The 27169-nt window shown below is 34.1% G+C and overlaps 1 protein-coding gene across 1 annotated transcript; it reads right to left on the bottom strand.

The window, feature by feature from the left end:
• Positions 1-8470: 8470 nt before the first annotated feature.
• Positions 8471-24339, bottom strand: LOC113854276 (protein EMSY-LIKE 3-like). Its single transcript, XM_027485188.1, has 10 exons — positions 24046-24339; positions 23149-23360; positions 22945-23054; positions 22564-22816; positions 22250-22456; positions 22098-22166; positions 10101-10343; positions 9935-10003; positions 9768-9831; positions 8471-8853 (listed from the first exon to the last, which is right to left on the bottom strand). The coding sequence occupies exons 1-10, from the start codon at positions 24071-24073 to the stop codon at positions 8804-8806; spliced, it is 1305 nt and encodes a 434-aa protein (XP_027340989.1). The 5' UTR covers positions 24074-24339; the 3' UTR covers positions 8471-8803.
• Positions 24340-27169: the final 2830 nt, after the last annotated feature.

Raw genomic sequence — 27169 nt, 5'->3', positions numbered from 1 at the left:
TTAGGGTTCGAGGAGAGGGTTATTTTTCACGATTTTCCTCTCTCTCCTTCACGATTCTCTCTACCCAAACCCATTCCTACCAATTAGAACCCCTCTAAGGACGTTTGGAAGCTAGATTGAAGGTGAGGGACACGTTTGGAGCTCTTGGAGGTAAGTTTCCATGGCTAGGATTTTGGTTTTTGGTCCCTCTCTCTTATTTTTGAGGTTCTCTCTGAGTTCCCATGAAATTTATATGTGATTTAGGGTCAAAAACCGTGTGGGGGGCCATTTCTACCATTACTTTGGATCGGATCTTCATTTTGAGGTAAGGGGAGGACTTTACTCTAGTTATCTTTGTTAGAAATAGGTCTATTTGGTTGTTTATGGCAATGAGATAGAAATGGGAGGCAGAAATATGTGTATTGATGAATTGTACGAATTGGGTCGAGTCCGGAGGTGTCCGACTTCCGACACTTTATGTGAAATTGAGTGATGTGATTTATGTTGGTTCTCATTAGATGCAAGGAAATGATGTGTGTATGATAGAAATATGATTGTGAATACGTTGAGTACGATGTGTGACGATTGTGATGAAATGGTTGGTTACAATGTGGATGAAATTGTGTTGACATGCCCTTGATTGCTAATTGAATAATGTGAATGGTTGGAAATAAGTGTGGATGGCATGTTGAATGAATGATGATGTGTTTGGGTGTTGGAACTACGAATGGTTTAGAGATACACTGGGGGTGTGGAAGATGGGGGCAGTAGAAATACCTTAGGGAAGAGAGGGTGCTGGTGACACCAACAGTGAGCGTGGGTGCACCATAAGCCACACACTCTCCTCCTGACTCGGCCTCTGACTAACACCTTTGTCTGGGGGGCTCAATACCGCACATGTTGTATCCGTGGAGCGAGAGCTATTCGGGCGACCATCCATAGTATAACTGAGTAAGTCCCTGAGGTCGAGGGCATCAGAAATTTGTTATCACAGTGCCACAGTGAGCGTGGCTACGTGCAGTGAGCGCACGTGTGTTTGTGTAAATGTGTAGATTTGTAATTGGTGCAGTGAGCGCACCTATTGTGATTGAGAATTTGGATGTATGATGGTCGTTGACGTATGCTCCTAATATGATTAGAAATTATGCATAATGAGATAGGTGAGTCTAATGCTTGTCTGTGTGTTTCTACTAGTGTAAATGACTCACCCTTACGTTTATTTTTCAGGTAACCAAGACGATCAGCACCGAAGCCCCTGAAGGAAGGAAGGATGAAACTGCTATAGGACTAGAAATTTATTCTGAAAATCTGATATATATTTTAGTCCTGTAACAAGTAACGATGCAAATTGTATTCTAATTTCTTATTCGAAACATTTTATGAAATTACACTTGAACAATTATCTGAATGGAAAATTTTTATTACTCTGAACTTTGTAAAAATATATTTATTCAAAAATTTAAAATTAAGGTGTTACAGTTCTCTTATTCTACTTCTTAATTTTCCTTCTCAAGTTTCTTATTTTGTGATAATAAGGAGATCTGAGACCCTAGGACTTTGTTTCTCTCATTGGAACTCATGAAGATTTCAATCTAAGGAAACTCATTCCAAGTAAAGAGAGCTTACCCAAGCTGGCTTTGTTCATTCTGTAGATGTTAAGCCAATTATATATATAATTTTGTTTTAGCTAAGAATATGTTAGTGTACAAATAAACCTTAGGGTATAATACAAAGTAAGTATGGCTGAGTGGATTAATAGTTGTTTGGTGGATGTAATAAGCTTGATGTGTGTGATGGGATTCTCTATTGTTCTGTTAAATTGTTCATGTTTGAAATGTAATATAATGCGCTGAAATTAGTTGGTAAATGCTGATATTTTATGTTGGCTATAGTTGTGATAAAAGTTTAAAGTGTTGAGATTCGCTGAGTAAATATATATAATTGTGCTGCTTCATGCTGATTTACATCATTCTAGAGCCAAGTTACATGTTTATGTAATTAGACATGTAACAATAGAAAATGTTGAGTTGTGCTATGTTTAGATCTATTTAGATACCAAGATGGATCGCTCCTAGACCAAAAAAATTGTAGGTTCCTTCTGGATTATTTAAGTTATGAAACCAGTTAGAACTAAGATGTTGCATTTGCATTAGTGATGAATCCACATTTTATTGAATTTTTACTTGTTATTTTGATGTTTCTTAATAGAAAAAGTAAACTTAGGAAGTGTAAATAACATAAAAACATCATTTTGGTCAAATATCATAGGTTTCTTAATTTTTGGTTAATTTACATTGATTTACATAGATATAGTTTGCAATTTTGATCATTTGAATAATTGTGCAGGAATTTCTAGACTTTTTCTATGGATTTTTAGCATTTGAGAAAGTTTGATATGAAAGTGATCACTTTGGATCCCATAGTAGTGAACACTACAGTAAGCTAAATCCAGAAGTGTAGACGAAAGTGATCACTATGAACCCATAGTAACAACTACAGAGGCCCATTTTAAGAAAGTGTTGCGCGTGTTTACTTTGGAACCATAGTAGACACTCTGGATGATAACTCCAGAAAGGCCAAAAGCACTAGACTTGCGCGTGGTTACTATAGAGCGATAGTAACCACTATGGAGTACTGCTTGTTATCACTATGATACCAAAGTGATAACTCCAGAGAGACCCAAATCATAGGACTTGCGCGTGGCTACTATGGAGCGATAGTAACTACTATGGAGCACTACGTGTTATCACTATGAAACCATAGTAGTTACTATGGGCGAAAATTTTTGCACTATAAATAGAATTTGAGAAATTAGGGTATAGAGCTTTTTAATAACTTTAAATTTCTTTTTCCACTTTGGGAGCATTTTGCAGAGCTTAGGACCCTTGGGTGACAGCCAAGGCCAATCTTAGGGATTAATTTACAATTTCTCTTCATTTTCCTTTCATTCTTGCATTAATGATATTGATTTTCCTTTGTTTTCATCTTGAATTTGTAAGACCCATCCTTATAGAGGGCTAAACTTTCTTGTAATCCTTAGTGAGTTCATGGATTCTTGAATTCCTGGGTATGAATGTCAATATAATTCCTTTTTCTTCATGAATTTATATTTCCCAACTCTTTGAATTGAATTAATGGTTGAATGAGGGGGACATTGCTTAATTAACCCTAATTTATTTTAATGAAATTCTTAACTTGGTTTGCTTAATCCTAAGTTAATTTCTAAGGTTGCGTAATCTTGGGAAAAAGAGTTGGAGCCCATGTAAATTGCTTAATTCGTATGAGACTTTAAGGTTAATTCTTGCTTTTTGAGTTACCCTAATTTAGAGGAAGAGGAAAAGTATTGAATCTTGAGAGGGATAGGGATAGAATTACATGAACAAACTAAGGATTGCACATTTCATTGATTGGACTCATTAATTTCATCACTTGCCTTTACATTAAAATTGGAATCACACAAAACCCCCTTGTTTTAATTGTTTTTATAGTAAATGTTTACAACATGTTTAATGTATGTTACAAACCAAAGTCATTAGAGACAACCTAGGCTTGCATCCTAGATTACATAAATTTTTCTGCATATTTGATGAAGGTGGACGACAAATCTTTTTGCAAACGAGAAAATTTCGTTCATCAATTAGATGGGCTGGAAGTGGATGGATCATGCTGCATTTATTGCCTGAGAATTGTTGATATGTATTTATTATATTATGTATTTTGTAATAAATTATTTTGTCTGTATTAGTGTGTGTGTGTGTATATATATTGCAATGATCGTACGGTGGTACATGAGCAGCTATGACGTGTAATGCATCTACCTCTTATGCTGGAAGGTTGGCTGAGAAATATTGGAGTCACCATGCTTTTTAGGAAGATTGTAGCTTTATTTATTTTGTTAGTCTAGGTTTTAGTGATGGATCTAGACTTTCTAGCTACAATTTTCAAAAAAATAATTTTGATTAGGATATTTTTTTTTTAGCTTTATATTGAGTAACTCTTATGTAAATATGGTTACAGAACAATTATATATATATATATATATATATATATATATATATAATTTTTAATGATTCCTAGAAGTTTTATCCTATTATAGAAATGCTAAGCTTTTATTTTTCATTGATTGTATTGAGTTTTATGTAGTTCCCGCTATTCGCTCTGAATTAAGTCTCGATTCCTTTTAAAATGTGAAAATTGTATACATAATCTAATTCAGTAACATGTCACGAATCATTTTCAAAAAGGGGTTGTGACACTCACGGCCTCTAAATTGCTACCAACATACTTCCTTTAGTTATAAAGGACTTACGCCAGCATGGATAGTCATCATCAACCACCATATACAGATATAATGTGTGTATTTTAAGACACTAATAACAAAGGTATAGTCAGGAGTCTAGTATTCCCCCTCCCTTCCCTACCCGACCCACCTCACTCCACTCCACTCCTAATGTTCCTAGCCACCATTGCCATCAAACTTGTCATCATAACCTTTGTTATTGATCATCATTGCCTTTTCTTCCTTCCTTAATTGTCTTCTTTGCATTCTCCTATTAGTCTTCTTTATTGATGAACCTAGGCAAGATGAGGTCATGGTGGTGGTGCAGTTTAAGGGCCTCTTGACCTAGATCCACATCTCTTAGTGAGTCATTACTAATGTTAAAGTACAAATCTACACAAGGGATTTGTCACTCAAAGTTTTAGTTCGTTGAAGAAAGAGGTTGCAATGAGGGTGGCAAATGGCTAAGGCACTACACAAGTGAGGCAGGTAGTGTCGAGGGTGGCTAGAAAGGGATTTCAAATAAGGGGAAATGCATAGGTGATAATGACAGAGAGGTTGGTTTCTACGGAGACTATTAAGACTCTAGCTAAGAGATTTTCACTGGTAAAGCAACATCAAGATGCAATTGGAAGGAAGAAGATAACATGAAACGACATCATTTTGGCCAACTATCATGACACATCATAAAAGTTAGCATCTTTATGACAAAAACTATTGGTTAGACTAAAATATCAAATGTTTGCAAAGTTGAGAACTAGCAGATCCAGTTAAAAAACTTAAGGAGTAATTTACTCAACAATTACAATCTTTAGGATTAATTGGGGGTTTACTTGTAAAAAATATGTAAACCTAAATTTGAAGGGGATTATAATTTAGAGATCTCTGTAACCTTAATTTAGCTTACATGATGAAATTTATTAGAGGTTTATCAACTTATAAAATGACTTATGATTTAAGTTCTTAAAACTAAATATAAATTTAAACTTGATTATAATCTTAAAATTGATAACTCTTATCATATTTTTCAAATTTAGAGAGATTTAATTTCTGTTTGGCCTATTTTGTCTCAAGGTGTGAGTTGGTTTACAGAGGATGGATTCACTACTAGATTTTAGATTGATTCCTGGATTCAAGATATTAATTACCTTAGTAGGTTTTCCCTTCAACATGTTCCTAAATGGATAAGAATTTTCATGTAGCTTTTTTGCTTCTAACAGCTGCTGAAATTGGGATAAATTATAGGGTATTCTTCCTATACAGCTATGTGATCTAATTTGCTAAAACCAAACCCTTTCTTTATCAATTGTAAGGATATTGTTTTCTGAAATATGTCTAATAATGGTATTTTTGTCATTAAATATGCCTATAGTTTAGTTACTAATCTTATGAATAATCATTCTTGTCACGACCCCTTTCATAAGGAACCGAGAACATTGTTTCTACATCACAAACTTATTTGAAATAAATAAAGTATAGAGAATATAATTATGAAATTCTCTTCTCATTCAAAATAAAATAGAGTTTTTTACAACAAATATCCAACAGAACAACATAATATTACATTTAGTTCATAATATTCAAAATACCCAAAATTATACTACATAGCTCCCTCTACATGAGGTCTCAAAATATAGGGAAAAAAAACTTTGATGCAATATTACTCGACCCCAGCTTCAATCATTTCTTCACTGGCCCCTCAGCCTGTGAAGTAGATGCAACACCTGCTACATCTGCTCACGTACCACCGTACGATCATCGCAGTACACACGCACACAACGACATAGAAAGAAATGCAAGGGTGAGCTTACCAAACTTAAAATAAAATCATAAATATAGAGCAAAATATTTCTCACAGCAATAATCTCATGCATTTCCAGCCCATCTAATGCACAACATGAAAACGGTTTCCAACTGGTTTCACAGCCTAACTAATCCAGAAGGAACCGAGCCGGTCCGGGAGCGACCCATTCCGGTATCTGGATCCAGACGGCACAGCACAGCAGCTCAGCATGAACTTACCGTTACACGTCTACCCACCTAAACATGTAACTCGACTCTATAATGATGCAAAACATATATCTCAGCATGATGCACACTGCTAAAATTATTTTAACAGCTCAGGTAAGGCAAGTTTAGGATAGATCAGCCAGAATCTCAGCATTTTAAATCAATTAACAGCAGTTACAGCTTAGAAAATAACTTTTATTCAATAGATCTAACAAAATCATATCAAAACATCTTGAAATAGCATATTAAACCGTTCAAAATGTAGTTCATAGGTTAAAGTAAACTCCCCTTACCTCAGAACGACGATTCACACTAGATCTACCGAATATTACTTGTTTTATAGCAAGATTCACCGAAGATTTGGCTTTAGAACGGAGTTTCTCCTAAGAACACCATGAACTTCTATGAGAAAGAGAAGAAGAAGAGAAACGAACGGTAAATCTAGCTTCAAACTTAAAGAAACTTACTTCAAATCCCTCAGAATAGACGTAGAATCTCAGATCTGGTGAGAAATTTAAGTTTAGGAAGGTTTAGTATGAGAGAAATGGTGGTTTTTGGCCTTAGAACCTTTGAGAACCTTGGATAGGGGTGAAGAAATGAAAATTTCGTGTGAAGCCCCCTTTTTATAGAAAATTTTCAAAATTTACTGTTCACCGCGCGGAATTTACTGTTCATCGCCGGAAACACTGTTCAGGACACTATTCACGTCGGAAAATACTGTGCACGCGTACTGTACGCGTATGTGACGTCAGCCATGACGTCATGATGATGTCACTGATGACGTCAGCAATCACTGTACATACACGGTTTTCACTGTTCATACACGATTTGTACGCGGTTTGCACTGTTCATAGGCGGTTTTACTGTTTATCCGACACTGTTCATATGGTACTATTCACTTTTTTTTTTTTAAATAATTTCAAACTCCATCTAAATCTATTCCAGTACCAAATAATCCTTCAATTAACATTGAATAAGTATAAAATATTATAGATTACTCAATAATAAATCTCTAGCCTGACAATTCTCCCTTTAATGCTCCTAAAATTAACTTGTCTTTTTAGAATATTTCCTATGATAAGATTTTAACTAGTAAAAAAATACATGATAGATATATTTGTTTTAAATCTTTGCCCTATATGTGTTGTGGCCTCTAAATATGTTATGCATGTTAGCTAGGTTTAGAGGTACTTGATTTTTTGAAGTTACTTCTTTAGTTTTAGTCCTACTGATTGGTTGTTCTGTAATTTAGTTAATAAAAAAAAGAATCATTTTTTTAAATGGAATATCTTATTTGACATTTTTAGAAAAATCAAGACTCCTTTTTTTTCAACAATTTTCTTTTTTTTTCTAAGACTAGTCCATACAATTTTTATTTATACTAATTACATTTTATCCTATTACAAGGATTGTTTGAGTCATCTTCCTACACTTGCAAGGGATCAAATGTTTTAAATGGATTCCTCCCTAAGCTAGTCAACTTAAGTTGAATGTTAATGGAATTTTTATTCAGTTAAATCATGTTGTATTAAGACCTTGTCCTCCATTAGTTATTAAAATGTAGAATATATAATTAAAAATTTAATTAGTTTTTAAGAGATTAGACAATTTATTTAGATTAAAAGTGATTCTAATAATGCTCTTAATTTTATTTTGAATGTTCAAAATTACCTACATTTCTTTTTCTTTTTATTCCAAATTATTAGGGATAACTTCAAATTTATTCAGTTTGTCATATTTGTCTATGTTTATAAGGAAGCTAATCAAAGTGCTAATGAATTAAATTAAGCTTAAGGATTTTATGCGTTGTACCTTTTACTTCAGACTCCTAGTTCCTTGTATCCTTTCTAGAGCTTACATGCTCTGTATTTGTGCTCTCAAATCTTTGGATTAATTCTCTTTTTTTGTTTTTGGACTTTTTAAACCCCATTATCAAGCAAAAGAAAAAAAGAATTATATAATATTATAAAAATAAAAAAATTACCACATTGAATTTATATCAATCAATCATTTTACTTTTTATTTTAAAATTTTAAACATTAGATAATATTTATTAAAAATTAAAAAAAAATACTTTCATTTTTCCATCTTCAAAACTCAACTTCCAATCATACCCAAGAGTCTCCTCTCCCCCAAATCCTAAGAAAAAACGTCATTTTTCACATTATGGCTCAGGTCATTTAGGATCAAACAAGAAAATTAGGTACTCAAAAGAACGAGTAAAGTTGAGTGGACACCAATTTAATAGATCAAATTACAAGAATTTATACACTAGCACACATTAATCACTAATGGGATAGTATTATACAAATATCAACTCGTCCTAGGTCAACTTTCAAACTCAAATAAATTATTATTATCAAACTAACAATAATTTCCCTCCTACATAATGCCTAATCCACAAGAGCCAAGCCTACAGCTACAAACTGTTAGAGGGTAATAATCTTTTATGTCATAATAAAAGAGAAATACACCCTTGTCCCGGAATATTATGCTACCATATGCCTTCATTGTACAATGTAACAGGTCCTTCCATCATTCTCGATCCATTGATTGAGCATGCGAGAAATGGTGGCCAGCCCCATCTGTATAAACAATAACAACATCAAGGTCTGAAAAAAAAAAAAACTGATTCCAGAATTTATACCTGTTTAAATTGAATAGCGCACAATGTGGTAAAACGCATTTTCAGACCAATAGTAACATGGCTTGTGGATACAAAAATAATGGAAAAGATGGGTGTAGTATGACATTTTCATATCCATGTTGTATCATACTTGTATCACATTTCATTTCATATCAACGTGAACAGTTTGAAATGAAAATCATCACACTGATACAACAAAAATGCGAAACAATTGAAGCCGAAGTGAAACGCATTACAAACCCTGCTACAAATTTATAACAATCCTATGTAATAAAAAGGGAAATAAAAACCTTCACATAGCACTACATTTCCACTGTCCTCTATTTTCATCTGCTCAGTCTGAGACATCCTACAGACAAGTGTAGACAAACTAGTTTTATACTTTGTCAACATCTCTAACAGGTCATACTAACTCATTCTAAGCTAACATTATTCCAACCCCATAAAAATCAAAGCAAATTGCATGTTCAGAAATCTAGGGTTGTACCCTCCAATTTATTGATGATTGGGCAATAAATAGACCTATTCACTACCGAAATAATTTCCCACTATTTAATTTAGAACAGAGTAGCCAATCCCAACTTCACCATGCTACGATTGGGTCATAGTTTATAGTTGTTCTTTTGTTTATGGTACAGTTAAAACTATTAGGATTATTAACTGTATTTTGCACTTCTTTTTAGAAGTATGTTCATTCTAGCAGCTATCTTCCATGGAGCAACCACTCCTATCTGGTATACCACTGGAGCATATCTTAGAGTCAGCAACTCCACACTGCTACCAACAATTAATATTATGATTTAGAAGGCAAGGGAAAGAATACTGCCATAAGGTACGGAAACTGAGATGTACCACTTTCACCATCAGAAAGATCATTTAGTCTTGCAATTGCATCAATAAGAGCCTGCTCATGATCCTGCATTGAATGAAATATAGATCAGGCACGTATACACCATTTGCAAGAAAATCAAACAACTTAAGTACATATAATGACTGGGGAAACATAATAGTTCCCTTACCTTCAATACTTTCTTGGCTTTCTCAATTTCAAGGGGATCAGGATGATTAGCACTAAATACCCTCTCCACCTGTCAATTCCACCAGAAAATTAAATATATGGAATAAAAGATCAAATTATATCAATCACAATTCACAAAGTATTCTGATTGAACTATTCCCCATTACCTCCTTGATTAGTGTATCTGTGTGAAGTATTTGTATATCATCAGGTGCCTTCTTTCCTATGCCATTCTGTGATGACAAAAAATCTTTTCTGGATTGCCCCTTGGTAGTTCCCCTACCCCTTCCAGCTCCTGGAACACCATCACGTCCTCCAGACCTATTCAACCCATGACTAGAGCCCCCAATACCCCCACGGTGATTGATTCCAGGATCCTCACCTACCCACTGAATATCTTCAGGAGATATCTGCAGTTAAGATACTGTATCTGAATTAGCAAAAATAATATACTGTTAACAAATGTTAAACATATCAACAACAATAAACCATATTCTAAATTTCATTAAACATTCACGATGCAAGGGAAGAGCAATTCTTCCATCTTACTAAAATTAAAGAACCACAATTTAGCATAGTATTGCTTGTTACTTTGTTTCACTTGGGGTTATGTTGAGAATATCTCCTAATTATTAGGATTTAGTTATAGTCATTACCTTTGTAATTATTTGTCATTATCTCTATGATTATTAAAAGATAATCTAGGATATTATCCTGTGTGAATATTAAGATTAGACTCCTATATATGCATGTAAATTATAAGGTATAATGACAAAACAATTCAGAATTTCAAGTTGGTATCAGAGACACCAATCTTGGGGTCTCTTGCTTCTACACTCAACTTTTGTGAATTTTTATCACTTAGTTCAAACTCAATTTGGACAAGCAATTATACCCTTACAGACAGATAAGGAACGAGAATATATGAACCAAAATTTGTCTCAATTTTTACAAGAAAAATGAGTTTTTCATGAGTTGACATGTGTATATCCTCAACAAATGAAGTTGCAAAAAGAAAAAATCAACAACTCTTGTAAGTTACCAAAGCTTTCTTATTTCAAATGACAATGCCAACATCATATTGGAGAGAAGCAGTTTTAACAGTTGCTTACTTAATAAACAGGCTACCAAGTCATATTTTGAACAAATCTAGTCCTATTCAATCCATATCTACCTTTCATTCTTTTGTTCCTGTCCTAAACAGCCTTCAAGATCGTATCTTTGGTTGTATTGCCATTGTTCATATTCACAGTAAACAACATCATGGAAAGTTGAATCTTTGTTTTCTTAAGTGTATTTTCATAGTGTATACTCCAAATAAAAAGAGCTATAAATGTTATCATCCTTCAAGTCATCAGGTCTTCGTTTCTGTGGATGTCACCTTTAATGAGACAAAGTCATTTTAGTCTCATCCTCACTTCAAGGGGAGAGTCATTATGAAGTTGAATTTGTTGGTCCTCATTTTAGTCTTGAAGAGAAGAAAGCTTAACTTGATCCAACAGCAACTTCAGTCAGCCGAACCAATGGTAAGTTCTAGTACCATTAATCCTAAGTCATCAAATATTCCTTTAAACAATTGTGAGCTTAACCTAGATGATCTACCTGTTGGTTTGAGAAAAGAAAAACATTTAAGTGTCAAGTATCCATTAAACATCTATTTGTGTAGAATCAAAGTTTTATCTCTACTATTGATCCTTCAAATATCACTAAGTCAGTAGCCTTAAAAGAGAAGAAACAGGTTCAAGCCATGAATGAAGAGATGAGCACATTAGAACATAATACCACTTGGGAGATTGTAGAACAACCCAAGGACAAGAAAATAGTTGGTTGCAAGTGGATCTACATGGTTAAATATCAATCAGATACAAGGTCAAATTAGTTGCAAAATGATACACTCAGGCTTATGGAATTAACTGCAAGAAGACATTTGCACCAGCGGCAAAAATTAATACTGTGAAAATTATCTTTTCATTAGCAACATACTTTAGCTGGAGCTTACATCAATTTGATGTTAAAAAAAATGCATTTTTACATGGAGACTTAGAGGAGGAAGTATATATGGATATTCCCCTAGGATTTGACCCCATTGTTGGAGGAAACAAAGTCTGGAGATTGAAGAAAACTCTATATGAACTTAAGCAATCTCCTTATGCTTGGTTTGGGAGATTTACTCAGGCTATGGTGTCCTTAGGATACAAGCAAAGTCAGGGAGATCATACTCTTCTTATAATACACTCACAAGATGGTAACTAACAATTTTACTAGTTTATGTGGATAATATGATCATTACAAGTGATGATGAGATTGAAAAAAAACTTGATGGAGAAGCTAACGGCACAATTTGAAATGAAGGATCTAGGATGACTGAAGTACTTCTTGGTAAATGAAGTGGCCTACTCAAAACAGGAAATTTTTATCTCTTAGAGAATATATGTTCTAAATCTTCTCAAAGAGACTAGAAGATTGGGATGCAAAGCTATTGGAGTACCAGTGGAACATAGGAAGAGAAGAGAGCACTGCTGTAGACAAAAGCACAATACCTAAGACTAGTGAAAAATTAATCTACCTATCTCACACTAGACCTGACATTGCTTATGCCGTTAGCATTTTCAGTCAATTCAATACCAAAGACATTTGCAAGCAATGAACAAGATTCTCCAGTATCTAAAAGAAAGTCTTGAACAAGGCATTTTCATTGAAAGGGGAGAGTTTCTCTCCTTGGAGGTATATAAAGATGCTAACAATATAGGTTCCATTGTAGATAGAAGACTCACTTTAGGACATTGTATGTTTCTAAGAGGAAATCTAGTAACATGGAGGAGCATGAAACAGTGTTATGTGATCATTCTTGACTACCTTGTATTAAAATTCACTGGTTCTATGAAACTATTGTGTGATAACAAGCCGACGATCAACATAGCTCATAGTCTTGTCCAACATGATAGGACAAATCATAGAGATTGATCAGCATTTCATTAAAGAGAAACTGGATAGTGGTCTCATAGCTATCACTTGTCCCTTCCGGAAATCCACTAGCAGATATGTTCACTAAAGAATTGGTAGCTAAGCAGTTTCAAGATCTTTCACGCAATCAGGGAATGATAGATATCCATTCACCAAATTGAGCTAGTGTGTTGAGAATATCTCCTAATTATTAAGATTTAGATATTGCTATTATTTATATGATTATTAGTAAATAATTGGAGATATTATTTTATTTAAAAATATTAGGATTAGACTCTTGTATATACATGTGAATTATAATGTACAATGACACAATATAATTCAGAATTTCAACCAATATCAGTCATTGCACTCATGATGTATGTTTAATAAAAATTACATAGTCCTTCCTAGGTTAAAACAGTAAGCCAAAAACGTACACTGCAAGTCTGTTTAGAAACTTAATTCAGGACTGAAAATGAAAAGACATAGCACTTGAAGTAAATTAGCAGTGATTGTTTAATACATGAGAAAAATGCACACAAGGTCAGAAAATATTCAGCATTTGAGGCTCCTGTCTGTACTCAGTATTACTACAATCCTGTTTTCCATTCATTATATTAATTGCTCCTAGTACAATTCAGCATTTAAAATGATTCAGTGCTTAATTTGCTTCCCATCAATTCAGCATTGAATAGGTCCTGGAATTTCCATTTCAACTTCGCCAAACACACCTGAGCTACAAACTTGAATATGGAAGTAAAGTCTTAATAACAAAAAGAATACTATGGAAAAGCAGCGTCATCACTAGTGGCTTCTATAGCATAGGACTTGGTGGAACGCACTCAGATGGTTGTATAATGCTATTTCAGCGCAGCAGGCATCACAGAAAAGGATAGCAGCTATAGAAGCTTAATGTGGATGCATTTGTGGGTCAGCAATATCAAAAAAGGAAGACAGCAACAGCAGAGGCAGCACTACAGTAGTAGATATATTTGTTTCTTTTATTTACAAAATCTCCTTTATTTAGGATTTGATTCCTTTTATTAGATACCATCATATTATTATCACGGTTTAGGATTTATTTCTTTTCCAATTTCTATAGAACCATATCAATTGGATTACTCTCCATTCTATTAACAGTCTATAAAACACTGACAATTTTCAATAAAGAACAAACAAATATACAGAATTAATAAACCTCTTTGTCAAGGATGAGTCTAGTCTCTAAACTTCATATTCACAGTACGTCACAAGGATTCTTCCACATCTAGGTTTGTGAATCCAAAGCGAAGGTTCATAACAACTTGGCATTGAAGCTGGTGGTCATGGATGATGTGGAGAATTTGGCAGCCAAATTGGATGCTTTTATTGAACAAATGATTGGTTGCTTTTATTGAACAAATGAATGCTCGATAGCATGCGATAGCGGAACAAATTGCAGAACTTTCCATCACAGTTCGTGGTTTAGGAAAAGGGTTAATTGGAGACTGTAGCCAAAATTCAGAGGAAAAAGCAAAACTACAGTTAGGAGGACCCATGGTACTGAGGTACTCAAATGAAATTTCCCACTTGCGATGACTCCTTTAGGGTGGTTGAAACGATGGTGAAAGATTCTTCACCCACCAACAAACAGATGAAGGAGACAAGGTAGGCTTAGCCACTTTACATCTCATGGGTAAGGCACAACTACGGTTTGATCAAATGGAATAGAAAGAGAAGGAACTTGGCTGGGAGCATTTTAAGGAGTACAATCATGTGCAATTTGGGCCACCATTAAGTAACAACCCCTTGGGAGAACTCACAACCCTGAAACAGTTAGGTCTATCAAGGATTATAAACACTGATTTCCGTCACTCTTAGCTCGAACTTCCAATCTTAAATCCTCATTTTAGGTTTTCCCTCTCCAATGTCTTTGTTTTTTCTCTATTTCTCAAATAATTTTTCTCTTTATTTCAGTTTTCTTTAACATGGCTCAACAAGAATCTTCATCAAATTTTTCAAGAACTTCTAATCATTTTGACCTGGGATGGAAATATGCTCATTTGTTGAAAGAGGGTGATACAAATGATATTGTATGCAATTTTTGTAATGAAGTCATGAGTGTTGGAATCACTAGCGTGAAACAATAGTAGATTTGAAAGAAGGGTCATGCAAAAGCTTGCCAAGAAGGGTAATGTGAAGCTTGCCCCAAGTATCCAAAAGAAGTTAAAAAGAGCTTGAGGCATATCAAAAGGATAAAGTGTCAAGAAAACTTCAAGATGCCAAATATAAGGAGTTTTGAAATATAAGCTACAATAAAAGTGAGGATGAGAAGAATAGTCAAACACTTAGTATTACTATGGAGAATAAAAAAAGGCCTAATGGACTTGTTTTGTAGGAAGCCAGAAAGTGCCATTGAGGGAAAAAAAAGAAGTTAAAATTAAGGCAAGCAAATATAAGAGAAGTATGTGACAAGGAAGCCAAGGCAAGGGTCCATCAATATATAGCTCAATTTTGATATCAAGCTAGTCTTTCCTTTAACCTTGTTAAAATGAAGAACTTTCAAGAAATGCTTACAGTTGTTAGTGCCTTTAGTCCAAATTTGCCAACTCCAAGTTATAGTGATATTAGAATTTCACTTCTTAAGAAAGAACTAGAATATACTAACTCTCATGAAAGATCATAACATGGTTGTTTCATCATGTCAAATGCATGGACTGATCAAAAGCAAAGATGTTTGAAGAGTTATTTGACTATGTTTGTGAGGTCCATTGATGGATCTAAGTTTGTGAAGACTAGTGAAGAGTTATTTGAGATGCTTGATACTCTTGTGGAGGAGATTGGAGAGGATAAAGTTGTGCAAGTTATAACGGATAATAGATGCAATTATGTCTTGATTGTTAAGATGTTGGAAGAAAAAAGGCCACATCTTTATTAGACTCCTTGTGCAACTCATTGCATAGACCTTATGCTTGAAGATATTAGAAAACTTCCCTTGCTAAAGAAGACAATTTAGAGGGAAATATATGTTGTTGGCTTTATCTACAGTCATTCTAGTACCTTTTGTTGAGAAATTTTACAAACAATTGGTGAGACATCAAATTACTAGATTTGTAACTTCCTTTCTATCATTAGAAAGGCTTCATCAAGAAAAAGCAAATCTTAGAAAAAAGTTTATTTCTGAGAAGTAGTACAAAAACAAGTTGTCCAAGGAATCTAAAGGAAAGCAACCAACAAAAGTATATTAAATCCTGTAGTTTGGAGTAATGTGATTCACACTTTGAAAATAATGGCTCCTCATATAAAGGAGGCTCTTTCCACAACCCCTATTCTTAAAATTACCAAACATTGAAGAAGAATTTATGGTTGAATGTGATGCTTCTCATAGTGGGTTTGGAGCTGTCTTACAACAAAAAGGGCATCACATTGCCTTTTCTAGCCGTAAGATTGCAAAACAACACATCAAGTTGACAGCATACAAACGCAAATTGATTGGGCTGGCCAAGACAGTGACTCATTGAAGACCTCATCTATCAGGCCCAAACTTTTTCATACAATCATTGTAACCTCAAATACCTGTTAGAACAACATCAAACTACATCTCCACAGCAACAGTGTGTTAGCAAGCTCATGGGATTTGATTATCGAGTAGAGTATAAGGCATGAAAATTGAATAAGGTCGTTTAAGCCTTATCTAGAAGTGATAAGGATTTCCTTCAACACATGGCAGTTTATTTCGCTCAAGCTGCAATCTTTGATAGCCTTCATCAAGGGACTGAGTTCCCTTAATTATCCCACCTATAAAAGCGTATTGAAACAAGGGAGATGGGGCCAAATTGGACTATACATGATCATTTGATTTTCTTTACAGCAAAGGTATATTAATTACCCTATACTCTTATCCACCAATACTGAATTAACCCCACCATTCTTTTACCCACCCATGATATGATATGGCACATAAAGGTGGGTTGAAGTTGAAGACCTTACAATGACTTCACAAGGATTTTTATTGGAAAGGGATGAAGCACGCAGCATTAGAATTTGTGCAGAACTATTCTGTATGTTAGCACCACCAATGGTAAAATTTACAGCCTGTAGGCCTTCTTCAGCCTCTCCCTATTCCTCACCAAACGTGGGTCGATATCTCAATTGACTTTGTGGAAGGACTTTCTAAGGCCCAGGGGGTAAAACAGTCCTTATGGTGGTGGTTGATAGGCTTTCAAAGTATGCCCACTTTTACCTTTGGCTCACCCATTTACTAATATAGCGGGAATAGTGAGCATGACCGTAGAGGAGCAGAGCAGCTCCATGTCTCAATTCAAGGGCCGTGGCATCGCAATTCTGTGTGGCGGCTGTAGTGATGCAATCCACAGCCATTAGAGGTGAAAATTGCAGCCATCACAACAGCTATATCAAACAGGGGCATAAGGGCAAGTTTCCCCTCCCTTTTTGGAAGTTGGAATGCTTTTCAAGGGGAACAATCTTGGGATTTCACCTCCCTTTTACATCGCGATGCTATGTGCTTCTCTTCTATCTTCTCAAGTCAAGATCAAACCCTACCTCTATCTCCGGCATCACTTTCTGGTGTGAGTCGCCATTTTCACCCAAGTTCCAATCTTTTTCATCTCCAGTGAAACCCAACTTAATTCTAATGTGACCAAATATGTTTTCCAGTTGTCCTCTTCATCTCTAGCAAAAGCCAAGATATTTCTAACAAGATGTAGAAGTTTTCCGATGATAGTGAGATGTTTTCCTGCAAGTCCATATGTGTTAAGAGCTTTCTTTGGTGACTGACCACTCTTTGATCTATATTCCTTCTCTGTTTTGATTGTTTTCAGAATAGCAATCATCCCACTATTTGCTATCCTACTATAGTGTTTTTGGGATCGGCTGCTTCGCACCGCTATCTGGGATTAACTATTATGATTGCTACAATTTTCTTTGCTAAGATGTTTTGTTTATACAATCTCCTAAAACTATGGTTTCAAATCATGACAAGATTTTCCTCAATCTCTTTTATAAAGAATTATTCTGCCTTAGTGGCTCCAAGATGTCCTCTTCTATTTAACACCCCCATCAGATGGCCACACATAAGAAGTCAATTATACCATTGAAATGTACTTTCACTGCCTCACTAGTGATTGTCTGCAACAATGGGTTGATTGGGTACCTTGGGCCGAGTACTGCTACAAAACATCATACCATACTACCGTCAAAACCCACCCCTTTCTAGTTGGTCTATGGCAAATAACCTCCTCAATTATTTTCCTGCTCCATGAAGTCTGCCTAATAGGAAGTGATTGATGCAATGCTCTGAGAAAGAGATGTGGTGGTGATCTATGATGCTCACACTAAACTTTGTTATAGACACATTAGGCACAACAATGAAGGAAAGCCCCTTATGATTCTCAGCACAAAGAATTAACCTTTGCAGTTGGAGATTTGGTATGGTTGGGCCTTCAACCATATCGCCTACTCACGTTATGAAACACATGCATGATGCATCACAAGTTCTTGCCCAAATACTTTGGTCCCTTCAAGATCATTGCTAGAGTTGGAAATGTTGCTTATAAACTTGCACTACCTCTAGAGAGTCATGCATCCATGATTTATATTCCATGTTTCCCTCCTTAAGGAGTACCAAGGTCCTTGCCCGCCTATTGCAAGTACGTTATCAATGCTAAGCGAGAACAAAGCCTTACCAACCCCTCAAAATATTCTTTGTAGCAGATTTAATCGAGGCAATTATGAACTCTTAGTACATTGGGTTGGGTATCCTCCTAAAGACGAAACATTGGAACCATTTACTCACTTCCAAGAAGCTTACCAAAATTTGAGCTTATGGACAAGCTCAAAGTTGAGCAGGGTGGTGATGATGTGGACAAGTTTGTGGGTTCAACAATATCAAAAAGGGAAGACAGCAGCAGCAGATGTAGCACCACAGTAACAGATATATTTGTTTCTTTATTTGCAAAATCTCCTTAATTTATTTAGGATTTGCTTTCTTTTAATTGATAAGATCATCATTTAGGACTTGTTTCCTTTTATTAAATACAATCATATTATCATGATTTACAATTTATTTCTTTTTTAATTGCTACAGAAGCATATCAATTAGATTTATCTCCATTGTATGAACAGTCTATAAAAAGACTGACAATGTTCAATGAAGGACAAGCAAATATATTCAGAATTCATTACCTCCAAAGAGGCTTTGTCAAGGACGAGTCTATTCTCTAAGGGGTTGTTTAGGAATGGAGGTTTTGGAGGGAAGGGGAGGAGAGGAGAAGGCAAAATTGATATATTAACATAAACTTAATGTATTAATAATGTATTTGTTATCATAAATGATGTATAATTCTTTTAATTTAAAATTTAAAAATATGCCCTCCCCTCCCTTCTCCTCCAAAAACCCCTTCCCAAACATACCCTAAATTTCATATTCACTAGAGGTCATAAGAAGGATTCTTCTAGGCCTATGACTAGGTCCTAGGCGAAGGTTCATAACAAAACTGCAATGAGTAATGAATGGGTGAAAGTCCTTGATTTTTAAGGGTGTAAATAAAGCAAAATGAAATGGAATGGAGTGATATTAGTTGCCATTGTTTGGATAGTTTAAAATAGGAAGAAATGGAATGGAAACTACTGAAATGTCCAGCATTTCATTCCACCCAATCCAATTTTTCATTCATAAGTCCCATATAAGGTTTTTGTTAAGTTTTCAACCTAGTGTAGCCAACTACCATTTTTGCACTCTGTTTAGGAATGCTAATACAGTGCACTGCAAAGCAGCCAGAGTGAGGAATAAAATACTTCTAAAAAAATGTTTGAAGTACAAGTGTAAAAAAAATAACCAAATAGGAAGATAAAACAAGTTAGCATCAAGAGGAGAACAACAATGTCAATTACAAAAAGATGAAAGGGCAATATTTTGAATCATCATAAAAAGAACAGTGATGTCTCTTTTGTTTTATTTTATTTTGGGGGAGAGGGGGGGGCAGGACTATTTTTCATTTTTAATCAATTTTCTTAGAAGAAAAAGTTTTATTTGAAAAAGAAACAAAAAGTATACATTGCACAGGATGAAAAAATCATCAGATAAAAAACATAACAGAGGAAGAACAAGCCAATGGACCCGTCCCTAAGGTGGAATTAGACAGGGGGCTCTCCAATCTAAGGACTACAGAAAGCATAAGAAGAAGCCCCTAAGGTGGAATTAGACCAGATCTAACCATATCTGCCAGCAGATAAACACCAAAGCAACACAGCCACAATCACACTTCTGATCAGGCCACAATGTGTCACCGAAAAATGCTATACAATGAGCTTTTGAAAGTGACTACATTCACTTTACCACACAGTAACAGATTGCAGTGTAATATCCACTGCTGACTGACTACTCTATTTTGCAAAGTCCAGCCATTCTTTCACAAGCTCTACCGATTGTTTCCCTCAGTTCTTTTAGTCTTAACAACAAAGGTGTGCTAAGTTTTGTATACTGACAATCTTCAGCATAGCCAGCATTTTGGTGGTGGTGGTGGTGGTGGTGAGAGGGGGTGGGGGGGGACTAACAATCTTCAAACATCGTATGCTTTGTGTTGCATATGGCAGGTACAATGACATATCAAGTAATCATAGATGCTAAGGAATCCCATAGGCTTGTGTTTTAACAAGGGTCAATGAGCAAAATGAGAAATTTGTTAAAATAAAAATAAAATTAAAAACTTACTTTTTCCTGGGTAATAATATATAGTACATACCCAAAGCAATGAAACCTCTTTGGAACTCTAGTTAAACAAAAAGTACTAAACATTTTAAACATCATAAAATCAAGATAAGATTTTTGTTTTTTATTCCCATGTTTCCAACCATTATTATATACTATTTTAGTATTAATCGAACCCCCACGTTATGTCAAATATCAATTTTGTGTTCGCTATTATTGCAAACTTCGAAGATTAAAAACAAGAACTTTGCCACCACATGCATTGGAAAACATTTTAGGGTTCATCAGGATGCATCTAGAAACAAAATCCTAAATAGAACAATGCAGGGAAACATTGTCAGTACCAGTGTTGTTAAATGGCCGACACCATGGCGGAAATTAACCCCAACATTACAGCGTAGCGTTTTATGGCGTTTTTCCATGGCGGAAATTGTTGAAAAATGGCATTTTTGCAGGGTTGGGCTGCGAATTTGACCCAGTCCAGAGGTTGAACCGTGCAAGAAAACCCTAAGGTGACTTGTTAATAGTTGTGCTATCGTGCTGGTGCGGTGCAGAGCAGCCGTCGGCCGCCACGTCGTGGGGCATTTGTGACATCGCGGTAGTTACGGGTGGTTCACGGCCAGAACAGGGAGAAGTCGCAGGTGCTACTGCACAATTTTGGGGAAAGGAAGAAACTCTTTTCTGTTTTTCTTAAAACGCACCATTTTGATTATTTGTGAGTAGAAAGGTCATTTACCCTTGATAAAACATATATTTCATCTTCCTCCACACTCTTCCTCTCTGCACGAAATGCCAAAACCTCAACGTAGCAATTTCTCCCATCCTCACTGACTCACCCACTCCATTTCGCCGGAAAAATCAGTTTTTCCAGCGTTTTCTCTGCTTTTCTGTTCACCGGAGAAATCAGCTTTTCTGGCATCTATTCTGCTTTTCTATTTTAGCTCTATTTTACTATTCACTGATCATTCTTGTTTTTCTGCTCAAGATCTGTTTTGCTATTCATCCTCTGTTTTGTTGTTCAAGCTCTCTTTAACATTTTTTGTTTAATATAACATCCTCGCTGCAGTGTTTTTCTCTTTTACACTATTACTGTTACTTGGAATGATAATGTAATCTTGAGAATTTCTTGAGCATTTATATTAAATTTCTGTGTACATAAATATTATATATGCATATTATAATATTTTTTATATATTTTATTATATCCGCCATAACCCGCCACGGCGGCCGCCATAACTTTATGGCAGATTTTTTGGTTTCTACCATGAGCCGCCATCCGCCATTGATAACATTGGTCAGTACTACTTCCGCAAGGGAAAAGAAATGGAAGTAAGAAGAATATGCCTCATTTTTCTTGCTTCCTCATTTCCCTTCAGTGTTGTTTGACCATTTCCACGGACTTTTAAAGCCATGGCTTACTATAGACAACTTAGAATAAAAAGAAGTGTATATTATAAGAAAAATATGCAAATATTCCACTACAGGAAACAGGATAAAGAACTAGATATACCTCTGACAGATTAACCCATTCCCATGTTTCATTTGCACTCCCCATGTCATAGACCAGATTATGTCGTCCCTGAAAAGTTAGGAACAAAAGTAAACATTTAAGCTAGATATTAATGGAATACAAATTCCTAAATATTTAGGGGATGTAAATACATCAGCTGGATTGTAGTCTGTAATAACAGCTTCGTAGAAGTTATTGTCATCAGGCCATCTTGTCCGTACTCTCCTACCAATCAACAAATCAAATGATGCTCCCTCAGCAAGCTCACCCATGACAGCTCTATTAGGTACTTGGTTTCTTCCACCTTGTCCTGAGGAAGGATACTGCTTCATTGCAGATACACCAGGTAATACTTGACCCTGGAAATGAAAGGACAAACAAAACACAATAATGTCACCAAACCAGAGCTCAGTGAACATATAAACAAAGAAAAGAGCACCATAAAATAAATATATTGCCAACTTACAGGTTTGTGTTTCTTTCCCTTTGATCCAGGTACAGATCCTCGTTTTGCTGCAGAAGAAGATGGCTGGTGGGGTGCAGTCACTGTTTGGGGGTGAAATGGAGGAGAAGGCCCACCAAACGATCGTGATGGGACAGATGGTGTAACCTTCTGCTTTTTGCGAGATGCAGATACTGTGGGACTGGGAATTGAATCATGAAGACCTTGACCAGTATTCACTAGGCCAGGCTGATGGCCACCTGCTTGTCTCCATTCTCTGATGTCATTATCCAACAAAAGCATTGATTAACAAAAATAACAGTTTGCATGTGAAAATTCATAACAAACTCATTTCTAAAGCATATATAGACAAACAAGAAATCTTGCTTAACAATTTTACCAAACCTTATCCTCCGTATCACATCATCTGCATTAACCCGACCCAGAAGTTCTCTGTGTTCCTCATTTGATAATCTCAGTTCTTTTCTCAGCTCTGTAATCAAGCTTTCTTTCTCCTGAATAAAAGACACGTCATGTAGCAATCATTTAAACCTGATCAAAAAGAATTTACAGATATTAGATTTGAAGAAACAAAATAATAAAATATACCCAAGTAATGGCATCAGCTTGAGCTTTAAAGGCTCTTAGAACTGAACTGTATGCTTCTTGCTCGAGTTGATGAATTTGGGTTTCCATATCAATTTCACCATACATCCTGGGGTATGGAATCGTGCCAACAGCAGATCTTCCATTCCCAGCAAGCCGACCTCCTCCCCTAGGAATTCTATTTTGATGCGTTGGCGGAAGATCATCATCAGTTCCTGCAATCATTACAATTAAGCCAATGTATAAAATGAGCAAGTCCAGACATTGAATACCCGCGAAGCAAATATCAACAACTATATTTTTCGGTGAAAAACTAATATCAATTTTCATGAACAGGAAATGCATGCATTCTAACTACTACCCCTCCGCATAAGAAGCTGCAGTATCAACTATATAACCAACACACAGCAGAACAATCAATTGTTAAGGGAAAAGAAAAATTTATGCTTGAAGCCACCAACTTCTCAATCTCACCACTTATGAATTACTATTATTAAGCATCAATGCGAGCATTTGACCCATTAAAAAATGCAGTCATACAGTGACCCTTTCTGAATTGGAATTCAAAGTTGGTCAGTATTACAGTAAACTGTTCAACAGAACAAGGTAGAAAAAAGACATCTTTGAGAACCCAAACATTTAATTATAGGGATTAAAATTATAATCCTCCCCCCCCCCCCCCAAAGATTTTAGGTCAACCCAAACGAGCAAGAAGAAGAAAGGAAGAGCCTTATCCTAGTTCGAACTTATCGGAAACCGTATGTTCATAAACACAAAGAAACCCTAAACTAAAAGGGTAATTGTATTGTTTTCTGTCAGAACCAGAAATTAAAACCGAACAAATTGAGGAGTTAAAGAACGAAAGAAAGAGAAACCCTAAGGGGAAGTGAATGAGCTTACCGCTACTGTCGTAGGGTTCGTAGTCCATAGCCAGTTTGCAGATCCACGGAATCAGGTGAGGGAGGGTGCACCAATGGTAACAATTCTTCTATTCTGCTTCCCAAAGAAACAAAACGGGTATGGTTTGTGGATCGGAGAGAACCAACGAATCAGTATGAAAGCGCGGCGGGTCAACTCGGACTCCGACTCGGACACTCGGCCACCGTCACAACAGAATATAACAAAATTGCTTCGATGGGAAATATTTTCCGTCTCTCGCATCAATTTTTCTCTTCAAAAAATATATTAACGAATACAAATAGAAGCGTTCCTCAGTTGGATTAGATATTTCACCCATTTTGAAGAAAATTATCGTTTCATCAGATGATAAAAATTAACTTAAGTTCTTTATACTCTATTTTTTATTTATTAATTAAAATTTAAAATTTATCTGGCCTAAAATTATTTTTTATTTTTATTGTGAATTATCAAAATAAAAGTAAAAGTATTTAATAAATTTAATAAATAACATAAAAATACTTTTTACAAATTCAATTAAATTTTAGCTTTTGTCAAAAAAATCTTTCATTGTTGATTGATATTTATATGTTATATTTGAGTTTTAAAAAGTTATTTTTAATAAAAATTATTTTAAAAATTATTTTTTTCAATATATCAACTATTTTTTTAAAAATTTTATTAACTTTAACTCTATAAATAGTTAATAATAATAAAATTTTATTAAAAAATAAAATATTTATTATATTTTTATAATTTCAATACAATAATTATGTATTTTTTTTAAAAAAATTATTTATAAATGTTTAAACTCAGATTTAAAAATTGAAGTTAACAAAATTCTTCTTTTTATATTAAATTTTTAATTTTAAAAAAAAATTTCTTTATTTAAATTTTAAATTTTTTGATAATATATTTTTAAAAAATTTACTTTTTAATGTAGTCTTATTTAATCTAATAAGACTTTTATGATTGATAATTTAATTTTTTAAAATTGTTAAATTTAATAATGGTCAATATATCTTTAATGTTTTTATGCAAAATAATTTGTTTATTTATTGAATTCAAGGACTAAATGTTTCTTATTTATAATTTTTAAAATCTAAATATTTATTTATTTTTTTATAAATTGTGTAACTGTTATTTTTAAAAATAAATTTAAGTATTTGTTTTTCTTTTAATTTATAATTATTAATTTTATTTAAAATTTAAATCTAATTAAATTTAATACTTATTTTAAAGTTAATTAAATTTTAATTTTTCATTATAACAATCAAAAAGAAATAAATAAATATTACTTTATTTTTCTTAAGTATTTTTTACAAGTAAAACACAATTTATATATTAAGGGGTTGTTTGGGAAAGGAAGAATTTTTTAGTGGAGAGGCAAAATTTTATATTTTAAATAAATATACTTAAAATTAATATTTTTAAAAAATAAAATATATAAATTAATATATTAATAAAAACTTAATATATTAATAATGTATTTATTATTATAAATAACATATAATTCTTTTTATTTAAAATTAAAAAATATGTTATAACTTCTTCTAAACATACCCTAAAATATATATATATATATATATATATATATATATATTAATTTTGGTCTGAATGAGATTTGATTGATTTTTAATATATGAATTCAAAATCTAATACAATGGAAAAAATACAATTTTGCATCTTTTATTTTGATTTTTTCAACTTGTGTTTTATTAATTAATGAATAACAATTTGTGATTCTTTCATTTTGGAAACTCTACCTCTTTAAGAACCAAATGGCTATAACATACAGATGTGGGAAATATGGATTAAAATTACAAGGAATATTTTTCTTATTAACTATAATTAGTGAACCAAAGTAATCATAATGCTTGCCCATCAAACAATTTCAAAGCTAACATATATAACAATGGTGAGTATAATTATACTTCCTTTAAATGTTGCAATTGTGTTTTCATGTTGAAGAAAATAGTACATATTTATAGTTTTATTTTGTACTGGTTAACTAATTTCTATGGTTGTAAAGTTTCTCAAAAGTTCCATCTCATCATTTTGTGTGTTTCATTACATAATTTTGAGTAGAAAAGGAGGAAAAATAACTTCATACTTACACAAAACCACAAGCAAGCGCGCTATTTCAATAGAAGAAATGAAAGAAAGCACACATTGTTGTGTTCAGGGTGCCTTTGGGAATCAAATTAAGATAGTACAATAGAACATCAAACAATTTTGGATTGTTTTTATATTTCAAAGTACAAAAAAAAAACACATAAATATAAATAAGGATTACCTTTTACGTAGACAGGAACGTAGCAGTGGCAATTGTGTTTCTAAGAATGTCCACATGAACACTCCTACTAAAATCCCCTTTGTTGCTATGCTAGTAGCTCGTGGGAGGGAAGAGTGAGTGACGGCTAGGGTTTATTCAAAATGTGTTTTGATTCTGAGCATCTTACACTGTGTTTATAAACACGCGAAGGTGGTTAACCCTAACCCTCTCTTACTTACTGTGATTGGACTCATTCTTAATGACTTTGACTCAATAAGGTATTATTTCAATTCAACTGAAATATAACTTCGGACTCATTCTTAATGACTTTGACTCAATGAGGTATTATTTCAATTCAACTAAAATATAACTTTTATAGCGAACTTGTTCTATGTGTGTGACCTTATATAGGTATTTCTTGTATTTAATTATAATATTAAATATAAACATTTTCACTAAACCTTGATTAGATATAGTTAATATCACATATAGCAAGTGACATCTAGCAATACATCACCATAATGCAAATACTAAGAATGCCCTTAAATTGACACCTATTATGTGATTTATATTTATATGATTGATTCATTTGTCTATATAATTAAACAGAACATGAGGCATGGGTAGAACATGAGGCATAGGCATATCATTACCGCATAATTCAATTTATATTCCTTGATAACCAAGTAAACTTTCTAAAAATAAATATCTCATATTTACCTCTTTTGAGCATGGTCATGTATTTTTAAAGTCTTACTCTGTCAAGTAGTGGTTACAAACATTACTCCCATTACATACGAGGGACAAATCTTCTCTACTACTTATGTCTTTCCATATGATTTTTATTGTACT

This window comes from Abrus precatorius, unplaced genomic scaffold (assembly GCF_003935025.1).
Source record: "Abrus precatorius isolate BTA unplaced genomic scaffold, Abrus_2018 Scaffold11, whole genome shotgun sequence".
NCBI lineage: Eukaryota > Viridiplantae > Streptophyta > Magnoliopsida > Fabales > Fabaceae > Abrus > Abrus precatorius.
This window is presented reverse-complemented; position numbering and strand designations above follow the sequence as displayed.

Excerpts from the sequence above, each read along its gene's own strand:
- LOC113854276 (XM_027485188.1), bottom strand. The coding sequence starts at position 24,073 with ATGGACTACGAACCCTACGACAGTAGCG. Across the intron at positions 23,361-24,045 it reads CGAACCCTACGACAGTAGCG|GAACTGATGATGATCTTCCG; the intron begins GTAAGCTCATTC and ends TAATGATTGCAG. Across the intron at positions 22,817-22,944 it reads GATGTGATACGGAGGATAAG|AGAATGGAGACAAGCAGGTG; the intron begins GTTTGGTAAAAT and ends TAATGACATCAG.